Source organism: Microtus oregoni, unplaced genomic scaffold (assembly GCF_018167655.1).
Source record: "Microtus oregoni isolate MIOR12 unplaced genomic scaffold, Mior012 000005F_ref0000423, whole genome shotgun sequence".
NCBI lineage: Eukaryota > Metazoa > Chordata > Mammalia > Rodentia > Cricetidae > Microtus > Microtus oregoni.
The window spans coordinates 22,287,558-22,301,992 of NW_024543064.1; the positions used below are offsets into that span (position 1 = coordinate 22,287,558).

General features: G+C 54.7%; 1 protein-coding gene across 1 annotated transcript in view; it reads right to left on the reverse strand.

Moving 5' to 3' along the window:
• Sdc3 (syndecan 3) overlaps positions 1–8,920 on the reverse strand; it is a 33,361-nt gene extending 24,441 nt beyond the window's left edge. The window contains exon 1 of the mRNA XM_041651929.1: positions 8,507–8,920. Coding sequence (XP_041507863.1) covers positions 8,507–8,638 — 132 coding nt within the window. The 5' untranslated portion in view covers positions 8,639–8,920. The remainder of the gene's footprint in view (positions 1–8,506) is intronic.
• Positions 8,921–14,435: the final 5,515 nt, after the last annotated feature.

The following is a 14,435-nucleotide window of genomic DNA, read 5'->3' on the forward strand; positions in this document are numbered from 1 at the left end:
GAGAGAGAGAGAGAGAGAGAGAGAGAGGATGTGCACAAGTGTGGAAAAGTCAGACTCAGAGGTCTTGGGTGGGGCGAGCACAGGGCAGAGGAACCAGTAGGATGCAGTGCACTAAGAATGATGGGAATGGATGTGGTATACATTCGGGATGGGAGAGCAGCTGGGGCAACCAGGGAGGCAGGCGTCTTGAGAGAAACAAGTGGAACTAAGCCTGCACTCTGGGCAAAACAGAGACAGGTAAAAGACGACAGAAGCTGGTGTAGGGGCTGGTGCCCAGCCTGGAACACCAAAAGGTTCTCACAGTTCAGTTATCATCAACTTGTTCAGTTATCAACTTTGGGTCCTCTAACCACCACCAGTCCCCTCCCCTCAAGCTTGGGTTAGCTCCAGCGGGGACAATGACAGAGAACTGTCCTTACCGAAGCCAAGGAGCCCCTGGCCAAGGAGCACCCAGCAGCCACACAAGTTCGGGGATCTGGCAAGACCTATGCCTCATTATTCCTGTAGCACACACCCTGCAACTGCCGTACTGCGGGAGGTTTATGTAATAGCTAAGACTCTAGCACCCGACGGCATGTGTTCAAATCCCAACTCAGCTCTAGCTCGCTCTGGAACTTTGCACAAATTACTCCACCTCTTTGTGTTTCTCTCACATTTGTAAAATCAAGACAATACCCGAGCCTTTCTCACAAGGCTGAGCGAGTTTTGATACATGACCATCTTTCCAGCCACACCCTCTGCCTGCTGGGCAGAGCACAAAGGTTGACAGCCCACCTTGGGAGAGTCGGAGTCTTCTGCTCTGGGGACTGGGCTGGGTGGGGTGGGGTCAACTAGTTAACCCCAGAATGTGCTGAGACACAGGTCCAGGGACCAGGAAGTGGCCAGTTAGTAAGGCTACCCACTTAGTAAGGACAGGGACGGAGAAAAGCGCCCCATCCCAAAGAAAAGCATGCTCCCCTTCCACACGCACTGCTCCTCCTGCAGCTGGCAGCCTCACTGTTTCTCCACAGCTTGGAATAGACCATGGCCCTTCCTGCTTTGGAGCCTTTGTCCATTTTGACCCCTCTGCCATCCTTCAAGTGACCTGGAACAAAGGTCACTTCCTTCACAAGTCAGCCCTCGACCTCCAGAGTCAAACCACCACCTCACTTCCATCTCCTTCCTTCTCCAAATTGATGTTTCATAGGGTCAGGAGCCGGACACCGAGGGGACACAGGTCAGACACTGGCAGATTCCAGCAGGGGAGGGCAAAGACCCAGTACCAGACTTCCCACCCAGTGTTCCTCCTTTATCCTAGAAATCTGACTCAGTGCCTGGTCCCTGGGTGGCCTGGATGTGAGTGGTCATGCCCCCAGGGTCAGGGGAGAGGTGGCACTCAGTGTGACCAGAAAGGAAAGGGACTCTCTCACTCTTACCCAAGAGGAATCATGAACAGAGCACATGAAGGGTGTGGGACACTCGGTCAGACCCTGTCGTCAACTGTAAGGACTGGCAGGCCCAGATCACCCCATCCAATGGCTCCATTTCACAGATTGTTCCCTTTCCCTGAATGAGCTGCTGGAGGACTCACCTCTGAGTCCAGTCACTCTTAGAGGAAGCTGATACTAAAAATAAAACCTGCCACCCTTGTAACTAGTGACTGCTGAACCAGCTCTGCCTCCCAAAGCCACCAGTCCCTCTCGTATAAGAGGAGCCTCTTCCAGTGGCAGGGCTAGGCTTGCCCTGAGTGGACAGAAGTGGTCTCTCTGGCCCCCATCGCCACAAATGTCACACCCTCCCACAGCCATCCACAGTCAGGCAGCTAGACTGTTCAGACCAATACCACAGCCCCCAGCATGGGCCCCACACACGGTAGGTACCCAATGAAGACCAACCATGATCAGGATCCAAGCGCCAAGCCCAAACCCTCACCGCTGTATGCTCTGCTTTGTGGCCTAGCACTCCAGACAAGCACCTGGAAGAATGGAGAGGACCATGTCCACCTTGGCAAGCCATCTGCTGCCCAGGTCTCAGCGTTCCAAGTATAAAACAGGGTGACATAGCAAGCCTGCTGAGGACCCAGAGGTGCCGAGTGTCTCGCAGAATCCCGTATGTTCTGACCACTGTGCCTGTCAACTGCCATTCCCTACCGTCTGCCTCCACCACTCTCACAGGGGGGACCTTGAAGGCAGGAAGCAGGCGGGCTTCAGATGCAAGCACTGTACACCAGGTGAGGCAGCGACAAGAGTCAGAAGAGGGTAGATGGACCCCCACCTGCCCCACCCTGAAGTAATGTGCCAGGCATGTGCTCGACCAGGCACCCAGCGTAGAGGCCAACAGCTCTCCTTACCCCCAGGACTGCTCAGCTGTCCCCAGGCCTGAAGCTAGAAGGAAGCTCCCACCCATTCTGGTGCCAGCTACAGACGATCAAATTGGCAATCAGTCAGCTGCAATTAGGCTCCCAGATGCCACTGGTGTCGCTCCCACGTGACTCTTACAGCCTGGCTAGGAGCTGAAGTGTGTGTTGGGGGGGGGGGGTTGTCTACCAGGCAAGGAGGGGGCGCAGGATGCTCTGGGGCTGCTCAGGCACAGCACACCCCTGAAGGAATGATGACAAGATTAGCCCCTCAGGGTAGAGCCCCAGGGCAGGGGTGGGGCAGCTGAGCCCAGATTCCACCTCCTTCTGATAGTGAGCTCTGTGGTGGGGATCTCATCCACCCAGAGCCCTATAAACAAGGTGGTGATGCCCATCTCCCAGGGAGTCTGGAAGGCTGGGTGAGCTACTCAGAGCTGCAGAATGGGCCACCCGCTGTGAGGCACTGGCTGAGGGTGACCATCTCTGCAGGACCCACCCACTCCAAAGTTCCTTCCTATTAGCCCACATTAGCCAAGCCGAGGGACCAACAGAACACAATCAAGTGCCCTGGGCTAAGGGTCTGTGGGCGTGTGGGCCATGGTTGCTCAGATTCCACAAACACCACCCTGCCCAAGGTTTTGCATATAGGCAACCTGATCTTCTAGGAGTCCCAGGGCCATGGGGCCTGAGCGGTGGACAGGTCTACCTGCCTCTATCCTGCACTACAGGGGACAGAATTCCCAGAAACTCAGCATCATAGAGTCTGGAAAATACTCTGTCTAATCTGGCCTAAATCCGGTCCACTGCAGTTGGGCATCTCAACCCAAATTCTCCTTCTCAGGGCCCAGGGCTCTGTTCAGGCCATTCAGACCTGGCTCCCACACTCTGCAAGGGAATTCTGCCCTGTTTCCAGACATCAGTTTCTTCGTAAGATCAAGAGTGCAAGAAAAGAAAAAAAAAGGCCTGGGCAGTTAAAAGCAAGATGCTAATCTAACATTTGCAGGAGTGGCCCTTCCCTGCTCACTCCATCACTCCACATCCTAACTCCCAAGGCCCCGCAGTAAAGAAAAAACTGAGGCTCAGAGAGGATGGGTGAATGTGCCCAGGCTACATAGCAAGAAACTGAGAATAGCAGGATTTCAGCCCTCACCAGCTGGATCAGGGGTCTCTGCTTTCTAGTTTCAAGTTCACTTTCAGATTCAGTGGCCCCCAAAACAGACACAGCACCAAGGTCTTGGTGGGAAGTCAAGCCTCTCATAGCTCCAGCAGTGGGAATTAAAACAATTCCTCCAACTGGTATGAAAGGCCAGCATGGTGGCCCCAGCCTGAAACCCTCAGCAACCAGGTGCTAAATCGTTTGTCAGGGTGCTCCTACCCCCTATCCCACAGCTGCCCCCCCCACCCAGTCAAGGCTGCTCAGACTCCCCCCTGTAATCACCGCTTCCTGTTTGGCACTCAGACCAGGCATGGGAGTGGGGGAGGGGAAATGGCCACCCCTCTGGCTGGGGGCCTGCTCTGGAGTGAGGGGCCGGAAGTGAAGGTTGCCCAGCCTCCCGGAATCTTAGAAGGCTGGGAGCCAAGACAAGTGCAAGGGGGCAGGCAACAAAGCTAATGTTCCCAGTACATTCTGTGGGACAGAGATCTGAAGGGTCCAAGTGGTAACCAGTCCAGGCCGTACTCTGGCTGGTGTGGGAGCCAGCAGGAGGGGATGAAGACAAGGGGCTGGCCCCCAGGCAGTGCCCAGCTTGGTCACCCTACCCCCAGACACAAAATCACAGGGCTGCACGAAGCTGGGCTGGAGTCCAGAGCCACAACCTCATGGTCCTGGCCAGACTTGGCGGTGACAACGTCACCACAGGCCCGCCCTGTGCAGCCCCCTGGCGCCTCCCAGTCCACAGCCCAAGCCTTGGAGAGGGCAGGTTCCTGCCCAGCTCACCAACTGCTCGAGGCCACACAGGAGCAGAGGGCCCGGCCCAGCTGCATTATCTCTGTCTCTATGCTCAGTTCCCACTGCACAGGGTGGCTCTGGGTGCCCCAGAAGCTCCAGGTTTGTCAAGAAAGGACTGTGACTCCCCTCTTCTTGTCCTGGACCCTGTGAGTCCCACTTCCTTTCGGCCGACAGAGAGACAGTGAGGGTTAGAGAGCTGGCGCTCTAAGGGCAGGCTGGGACATGGCGCTGGACTCCTAACGGTTTTGGGGGATAGGAGATGGGGACAGATGCACGGAGGGTCGGATCACCTGTGCAGACAGGCATGGCCCAGGCTTCAGATGTACTCAAGGGGTCTGGGTCTTTAGGCCCTTATCATCCAAGATTCCAAGTGCCTCCTACCCTGTGTTCACCATGTGACCCAGCCCAAACCCCTCAAGCTGTACACATCTTTCAAGAGCCCTCTTGACAATGTTCCTCCAGCCTGTCCCCAACAATCCTTAGAGTCAGTCACTCCTTTGCAGGTGACAGGGACCTGTCAATTGGTAGAGGAAGAGCGCTAGGCTGGATCTTTTCCCACTAGCTGCTTGTTACAGCTCACGAGACTACAAGAGAATTAAACGGGAGCAGGGATGGCATCTATGGTAAGACTGGGCACCCACCAAATGGTAGCCAAGAGGTGATGATGTGGCCCAACAAGTAGGAGCCTGAGACAGGAAAATAATGAGTTCAAGTATAGCCTGGGCCTCAAATTTTTCTTTTTTTTCTTTCTTCCTTTTTTTTTGGGGGGGGGTTGTTTTTTAAGACAGGGTTTCTTTGTGTAACAGTCCTAGTTGTCCTGGAACTAGCTCTTGTAGACCAGGCTAGCCTCGAACTCACAGAAATCCACCTGCCTCTGCTTCCTGAGTGCTGGGATTAATGGCCTGCACCACCACCGCCTGTCAAAAAATATTTTAATAAATACATAACTTGGGGGTGTAAGGAGACCCCAGAGAGGTAAAGTACCTAAGCTCATGTAGCACAAGGGCATACATAGATCAGGACTAATGTCCAGGGCTGAGAGCCAGCCTGGCCCCAGCTCGAAACAGCTAGTTTCTGGCTACGTGGCTCCGAGCAAGCCACCAAGTGTCTCTGTGGCTCATGTCCTCATCTGAATAGAAAGATTCTGGGTATTTCTGAGACTGTCCTGAGCACACCCTATACTCAACCACATAGCGCTCTGGGGGCAGGGCGTCAGAGCTGTGTCCAGTATTCAGCCTGGAACTGTAGCATTTACCCTGATTCCTCATCAGCTGGGCCCCCAGCTGGCCCAGAGGGCTCTAAGTAGCAGCCCCTTCCCCAGGCAGTTTCCAGGGAGCCTTCCTTCCCTGAAGGAAGCAGGTAGTCCTGCCTACTCACCCCATCCACAGCTGCCCAGCTTTAGGAGGCTGAGCCCACCCCACCCCACCCCACCCCCAGGGAGCAGCAGGTTTCAGGTCCAAACCAACAGCCCGGAAAATCTGACCATTTCTACAGGTGACAGAATGACAGTGTGGAGGGTTACACTGGCTGCCTGGTGTGAGCCCTGTCAGTTTAGCTCAGGAGGTCTCTTCCTCCAGGAAGTCCCACCTCCAGTGAAAGGCAGTACACTCCCATTGAGGGGCCTGAGTCTGACACTGTCTAATGAATGGAAGGGTCTTAGGGGCGAGAGACTTGCCCAGATCACACAGCTGCTGCCCCTGGCGCCCAGCAGCCCGGGAGTCATCAGAACTTTGGGTTACTGGGCCTCTGAATTTTCCTCTGCTCACCATGGTTCCTGACCTGAACAGCCCAAGAGTGCCCAGCTTGTCATTTCTATAGTGAGGGCAACAGCTCACCAGAGCAGCCAGGAAGGGCAAGAAGTAAGGGTTCTTAGATGTTGGAGGAAACTTGCCTTCCCAAACACACAAGAGCAGCTCTGAAAAAGACCTAGGCGTAGTGACTCTCCGCTGTAATCTCAGCACTTAGAGGGGAGAAGTAGGAGGGTCGGAGACCAAGATCATCCCTACCTATGTGGAAAGTTTGAGGCCAGTCTGAGCTACATGAGACCCTAGCTCAAAGAAAAAGAAAAAGAAGAGAGAGAGAGAGAGAGAGAGAGAGAGAGAGAGAGAGAGCGCCACATACACTAAGCTTCTTGTTCTATCTTATACAGGAAACTGAGGCACAGGACGGTTAAGCCACTTCCACAAAGTCACACAGCCACAAATCAGTGAAAATCCATCCTCGAGAGCAGAGTGAACGACACCTATGGTCCCTCCCAGACCTGAACTTTAAAACAGCATTCTCCAAAGGCTAAAATTTCTGGTGTCCCCACACTCCACGACATCCTGAGAGTCATTTAAGCAGAGCAGTTGAGATGACCTGAGGTCCTCAAGAGACATCCAGTCTGTCAAGACTGAAGCCCCAGGTCAGGCCACACCCCCAATTTGCAAGCCACAACCTAGTGAAACCACCCTTTTCCCTAGAATCCCATCACCCCAGGGCCCATCCCCATGTCCCATACCCTCTCAGACTGGCGAGAAGACCGGGGGGGGGGGGGGGGGTCATCCTGTTCTTCCCCTATTGAGCCAGCCACTGCCTGCCCCTTGCTATCCTCAGAGGCCCCGCCAGAGGCCATTCCTGGAACCCCCAGCTGGTCTTCTTCTGGTCTAACCTCAGACCACTTTGGCTGAGAGCACAAGTCTCCTTTGGTGTGGCATGCCAACAGCCTAGCACCACCCTTTAACCCTTCGTTCCCCGAGTCAGGTAACGGAGTGGAGCCCAGCCCCTGGGAGGACAACATGCCTACAGAGAAGGCACTCTGAGTCATACCCCTTCCACAGTCCCTGCTTTCATTCAGCCAGGCCCCGCCACCTAGGCAGCCCCGCTTGACCCTCACATCTGCCTGGCTGAGGCCCTGCTATCTGTTGGGTCCCCTTCTAGGGACAGTTGCCTCCCTGGGGCCATCCGTCCTGAGCCCTTTGCGCTCACACCAAAATGCCATCAAAGAGGCCTCTGTGCCCACTCTTCCTCTGGTGAGGGCACCCTTGGTCCCTCTTTGCAGAGGGGAAACCTGAGGCTCAGAGGAGTGGCCAACTGACTTAAGATCTCACCACGAAGGGGTGGTGCTCACCGGACTTTGAAACCAGGTCTGTGATGTTAAGGATAATTTTCTATAATGCTGCCAAGAAGCAGTTCCAACCGCCAGAGTGGGCAGTGCCTTCATTTTCTCAAGTACCTCTCCCCTCACCCCTAACAGGGGATGGGGGAAGACAAGGCATGGACCACCGGGCACTATCCTGGGGTCCTCCTCCTCAAAGCTCACAGCCTGAGGAGCCTATGATCCTCAGAGCAGTTCAGGGCCCTTCCTGCCTCTCAACAGCCTGGCCACTGTGCTTAGAGAAGGGGTGTGCCAGCCAGCCTGGGCTCTGGTGGTCATCCGAGGGGTGGGGACAGCCATTGCTCTTGGAGTCAGCCATGGTGGTAGGACCTAGAAGTCCCCGCTCACTCAGCCCACATCTAGACACCTGTCAACTCAGAACTCACTTGGGACCTGGGTTCCTCAGGGCAGGGATGTGACTCACCCACCTGCAGGACACTCTTCCTCCAGCTCCCCTAGAGAAGCCAGGACCAAGTTCAACCCCATAGCTACTTCGGTCTCTCAAAGGGACAGTCAGGGGTCACCTGGTGCACACCTCTGCCAGCATGCACACCCATGTCTCTTGAGATGGGGGCTTCGCAGGCCCACAATCACCACACACCTGCACACACATGCGTGAGCTTTCACACACTCCCATGGGTCAAAGCACACACCCCCTCATCCGGCAGGCACACAGCTATGGCCATGGTGACACACGATGTGCACAATGGGTCACCCTCATGTGAAACGGGGTGCGGATGGCATCCACCCATATGGACAGAGCCTTCTCGTGCCCACACCCACAGGTGCCCACGCACCCTTCCTAGACGCGGACACACACAGGGTCACCCTCATTCACCTCCGTGGGTCACCTTCATCGACTCATCTCCTTACCCCTCCCCCTCAGAAGCCCCCAAGGCCCTGTGGGCGGTTAGGGATGGGGTGGGGGCGGGGAGGAGGCCACCGGCGTATATCGGACGCACACGCTTCCCGGCGGGGAGAGGACCCCGCGGGACCGGGACACACCCAGCGTGGAGCGCGCGGCAAGGGGACAAGCAGAGACACGCGGGGGGACACGCGGGGGACCCTCCTGGGGCCCATCACTTACCCCTGCGGCGTGGCCAGCCAGCAGCAGCAGCAGTAGCGGTGGCAGCAGCAGCCCGCGGGCCCCGGGCGCGTGAGTGGTGGTGTCCACGCGCGGCCCGTGTGCGGCCCCGCGGCGCGGCGGCCCCGGCTTCATGGCGGCCTTTGTTCGCGGCGCGGGCTGCGCGGGACCTGCGCTCGGCTCCTCGGCCGCCGGCTCCGCCTCGCTCGCTCGCTCGCTCGCTCGCTCGCTCGCGGCTCCGCGCCCACAGCGGCCGCGCCCGCAGGAAGCGTCGCCGCCGCAGCCGCCGCCGCCACCGCCGCCCCCCGCGCGGGCGGGGCGAGCAGGAGGGCGGGGCCGCGGCGACAGCGGCACGCGACACCGCCCCCGGCCTCAGTTTTCCCGAGCGCGGTGGGGCCGAGAGGCGTTGACGACCGCTCCTCCCCAACTGTGGATCCGCTGAGCACGCGGTGGACCGAAGTGCCGGAGAACCTGCTCCTCCAGACAGCAGCACCCGGGTTTCCTCTGCCTCCCGCAGGGTGGTGTCAGAGGACGGGCTCGACCCCAGCCTGGGGTCCCCCTTCTTTGCCCGTCTCTGTCTGAGAGACACCGACTAAAACCCCTTGGCACCCTGAGTCCAGGGATCAGGGGCTTAGGTCAACTACACTCAGGCATCGCGGGGAGCATCAGCACGCATCTGGTTCCACTGAAGTCACCAGTGTTTCCCATTCACAGGGACTCAGTTGCACCAAGGGACGTCCAGGGAACTAGCAAGAGTAGGCATTGGTTAGGTGACACATGAACCGGCCAGGACCCTCTTGAGGTCCACGCAGTCAGCATTATCCTTCTGATGGGCACGGGTCCTTGTCCTGTACAGGCCCTTGGAAAGAAATTCGGCGCATGAAGCTCAGCACCATATAAGGCTGAGTGTGTGAAGGGTTCCCCAGAGGGAGTGAGAAGCTGGGGCGTCACAGGTATGCAGGGCCTGCCCAGCTGCCCTCAGCAGACATCCTGAGCCGAGGGAGGGGGCTGTCCACTCTGTGGTTTACAGATGCTAGGAAAGCCGCAAGCCTAGGTAGTGAATGCCAGAACCACAGCACTCAGCACACTAACAAGGCTGAAGCCGGGGATCTCAAGTTCAAGGTCAGCCTGGGCTACCCATCAAGTCCCTATCTTTACGAAATTAAAAGGGGAGGGGGAAATGGGTCAGCAGTTAAGGGTGCAGTGTGTGTTACTCAAGGATGTAAGTTCAGTTCCCAGCACCCACATGGGGTATGTCACCTGCACTCATGGGTATAGGTGCCCTCTCTCTCTCTCTCTCTCTCTCTCTCTCCTCTCTCTCTCTCTCTCTCTCTCTCTCTCTCTCTCTCACACACACACACACACACACACGCATACACACACACACACACACACACACATACACAGTGGTGGTGCATGCCTTTAATCCCAGCCCTTGGAAAGTAGAGGCAGATGGATCTCTGTGAGTCTGAGGCCGCGTGGTCTATGGAGTTAGTTCCAGGAGGACTAGAGCTGTTACACAGAGAAACCCTGTCTGGAAAAAAAAAAGAAAAAGAAAAAGCAACAACAACAATAAATATTAAAACTTTTTTAAGAAGGTGGGGTTTTTAAGTAGCCCAGGCTGACCTTGAACTTGCTATGTAGCTGAGGATGACCTTGAACAACTGATGATCCTATTTTGTGGTGCTAAGGATCAAACCCAGGGCTTTGGGCAGAGCATACACTCCAGCCCCTGAGCTACATCCGCAGCCCCTAAAAACACCCTTTTAAGTGAATCCCATTCCTAAGTAGTTCGGCATTTGGAGGCACAATGCCTTGGCGAGTGGGACAGGAAAAGCCTGGCATGCCGAGGAATCAGAAGTTGACTTCATTACTAGTTCAGCTGGGAGCTGAGGGACTCTGGGTTAAGTAAGTGCTTGGGTTCAAATCCTGGTTCTGACGATCATGAGCTGTGGTCCTTGTGTGTGTGATTTTACCTCTCTGAGACTGTTTCCCAGTTTACTAGGGAAATGATAATCATATGGGGCTCACTTATTCATCAGCAAAAAGAACGGGACAGGCTAGGAAGGTTTTATGGCCTCTTCCCTTTCCTGAACTGGGATTCAACCAATGTCGTTGGGACACAGATATAAGCATGACACCACCGTCCAGAGTGACTGAGCAGACCAAGGGGACAGACTGGATCTGAGGTGTTCCCAAAGGCCAACGGGGATCAAGAAGGAGACCCGAAGAGTGCTATGTCATCTTGGTGCGAAGCAAACCTTGGGACAGCTGGATCTGACTGACGGACAAAGTACTGAGCTGCTCACGCTGGGAGGCAAGCAAGGCTCAGAGAGTTGCTCACAGGAGCCTACCAGGTTGCCAGGAAACATGGCCTAGCCTTGCCCTCCCTCACTTCCCTGAGAACCCGGCAGAAAACCTTGTGGGGAATCTTTGACCAAGAGCGCCATCTGTTGTTTGTCAAAGGCATCGCCACAGACAGCTGAGATGGACGCCATCCTGGCTGGAAATCAGGCGCACATTCAGGCCCTCGACATACGTTACATACCACAGGTCACCCTTCCTATACCTCCACGGGTGTCCTTACTACACCCCAGAACACCAATGCCCCCTTTCCTGTGCTAACACCACCCAAAGAGACACCAGGGACTACCCTTCTTTCTGCTGGCCCCCAGACTATGCAGGTCACCTGGCACACTTCCTGACTCCCAGGGGTAAGCAGTTCTGACCACACCCATCCTGCCTTCAACAGTCCTGTCTTTCCTGGAACTGGGAAAAGCCACATCCTCAAAGGACAAAAACTGCAGGGACCCAATCAAGCTGCCTGCACCCCACACTTTTTCTTTTCTTTTCTTTGTTGGTTTTTCGAGACAGGCTTTCTCTGTATAGCTTTGGAGTCTGTCCTGGACCTAGATCTTGTAGACCAGGCTGGCCTCAAACTCACAGAGATCCACCTGCCTCCACCTCCCGAGTGCTGGGATTAAAGGCTTGCACCACCACCACCCGGCTGCCCCACACTTTTCTATGATGTGATGCACCCCCGTATTTTCAGGGCTGAAGAAGAGATGGGCAGTTTTCCATCATCTAGAGTCACCTGAGAAGGAGCCTCAGTTGGGAAAAAGGCCTCCATCTCCTTAGCCCACAGGCAGGTGTCTAGGGTGTTTTCTTGACTAGTGATGGACGTGGTAGAGCCCAGCCCACTGTGAGTGGTGCAAGCCCTGGGCAGGCGGTCCTGGTTTGTAAAAGAAAGCAGGCTAGGAGTGAAGAGACAGTTCAGTGATTAAGAGTAAAGGCATGGTGCCTCACACCATTAATCCCAGCATTTGGGAGGCAGAGGCAGGCAGATCTCTGTGAGTTCGAAGCCAGCCTGGTTTCCAAAGCAAGTTCCAGGATAGGGCTATACAGAGAAACCCTGTCTCAAAGGGGGGAAAAAAGAGCATTGGCTTCCAGAGGACCCAGGTGCAATTCCCAGCATTCACAAGGCAGCTAACAACTGTCTTGAACTCCAGTACCTGAGGATCTAATGCCCCCTTCTGGCCTCTCTGGGCACACAAGTAGCACACAAACCATACATACAATACAGGCAAAAACACTCTTACACATAAAAATAATATTTAAGCCAAGCGGCAGTGGCAAATAATCTCAGCGCTTAGGAGACAGAGGCAGGAGGATCTTGGAATTTGAGGCCTACAGAGTGAGTTCAAGGACAGTCAGGGATACACAGAGAAACCCTGTCTCAGAAAAAATAAAATAAAAAGAGAAAAAGGAGGAGAAAGGAAGAGGGAGGAAAGAAAGGAAGGGAAGGAGGGAGGAAGGGAGGGAGGGAGAGAGGGAGGGAGGGAGGGAGGGAGGGAGGAAGGAAGGAAGGAAGGAGAAAGCAAGCAAGAAGCAGAGAAAAAGTCAGCAAACAACCTTTCTTCATGGCCTCTGCTTCAGTTCCTGCCTCCAGGTTCCTGCCTTGGGTTTCTGCCCTGACTTCCCTCAGTAACTGAGTGTGGTCTAAGAGTCGTAAGGCTGAAAAAAACCCTTCCCTCCGCCAAGTTGCTTTTGGTCATGATTTATCGCAGCGGCAGAAAGTGTAGGGCAGCGGTCCAGCCAACACCATCTTCCCACCCAAGCCTGCCAGGGAGAACCAAGTCCTCAGCCTCTGCTCTTAACTCCAGGCTGTGCAGGAAGTGTTTGATGAGTGAACTAGGAGTTACTGAGGGAGCCATGCTCAGGGGCAACCTGGTGCCCAGATGACTATCGCCTCAACCCTTTCCCCCACACTGTGACACTGTTTCCTAGCTAGGGGAGCCCCCAAAAAGGGTTGGAAGAGGTGTCATCAGCATTCCACTCCATTCAAGGTTGAACCCAGACTTGATTCAGGAGCTGTTATCTTTGCACATGCCTCTCCAGGGGCCCTCAAAACTCAACAGTCCTGTGGAGTGGGGAAAGCTAAGGTTAGAGGCCATATCACTGCCAAGCCCTAGCCAGGCACCCGCTCTTTGACTCCTCCCACAGTCCTGGTGTGGGGAGAAGCTAGTGATTGTCCCGTCTGCAGTGAGTGCTTTGCCTGCTGGCTCTGAGGGCCCCCACTCTTCCAGCAGGAGAATCTGGGGCTCAGAGCATCAGTACCTTGCTCCTGGTCTCACAGGCAGTAAGCAGACAAGCCTGGATTTGAACCAGGAATCTTGGCCCAGTCCTTAAAGAAAAAAAAGTTTATATTGTTTGAGTATGTATGTGTGGAAAGGTGCAGGTGCCCTCAAAAGTCAGAAGGCGGGGGCTGGAGAGATGGCTCAGAGGTTAAGAGCATTGCCTGCTCTTCCAAAGGTCCTGAGTTCAATTCCCAGCAACCACATGGTGGCTCACAACCATCTGTAATGAGGTCTGGTGCCCTCTTCTGGCCAGCAGGCATACACACAGACAGAATATTGTATACATAATAAAAAAAATAAATAAATATTTAAAAAAAAAGTCAGAAGGCTTCAGATACCTTGGAGGTAGCCATGAGCCACCAGCTGTGACTGCTGGAAACAAACATGGGTCCTCTAAAAACAGCAAGTTCGCTTACCTGCTCAACCATCTTCTCTAGCCTTAAAAAAGTAAAAATAGCTGGGCAGTGGTGGCACACACACCTTTAATCCCAGCACTCAGAGGCAGATCTCTGAGGTCAATGCCAGCCTGGTCTCCAGAGCAAGTTTTAGGACAGCCAGGACTATACAGAGTAACCTTGTCTCAAAAAAAAAAAAAAGCAATAATTAAAAAATAAAAATTTAAAAATTGAGACAGTCTTACTGTGTAATCCAGTCTGGCTTGGAATTCAAGTAGTCCAGGCAGGTCTTGAGCTAACAGAGATCTGCCTGCCTCTGCCTCTGCCTCTGAGTGCTGAGGTTAAAGACTGTGTCACAATTTTGTAACCTGGCTTGTAACCTCTGTGCTGGGTGGTGACCTTTGTGGGGGCGTCTCACAGATTTCTGCATTTTCAGCCCTTCCTTCTCCACTCAAACTTCTGTTTTGTCCCAAGTCAAGACGGAGGTCTGAGTCAAGATTTGCTTCTGAGAAAGACTTGGTGACACAAGGCTGGGGAGTCAGTGACCCGCCAAATGCAGGAACTGAAACAGGGTCCTGGCAGGATTACACCAGACTCGGAGGAACCAATCAGGGTCCTGGCAGCATCACACCAGACTCGGAGGAACCACATTCAACTTCGCAGAACTTGGAGATCCTCAGAGGTCATTGCCCCACATGTGGAAATCCCACGTGGGCAGCGGCTGTTGGCCAGAGCCCAGCCATCCCTCAGGGCACAATGAGAATGGGAACAGAGGGAGTCAGAGTCTGAACTAAGTGGTCTCTGTGTCTGGGGTGGCTGTGGATGGATGGGCCAGTAGAAGCCTCAAGACCCCAGCAGGTTCCTCAACAGCACTGCCAGATCAGCAGGGAGTATGCTGGA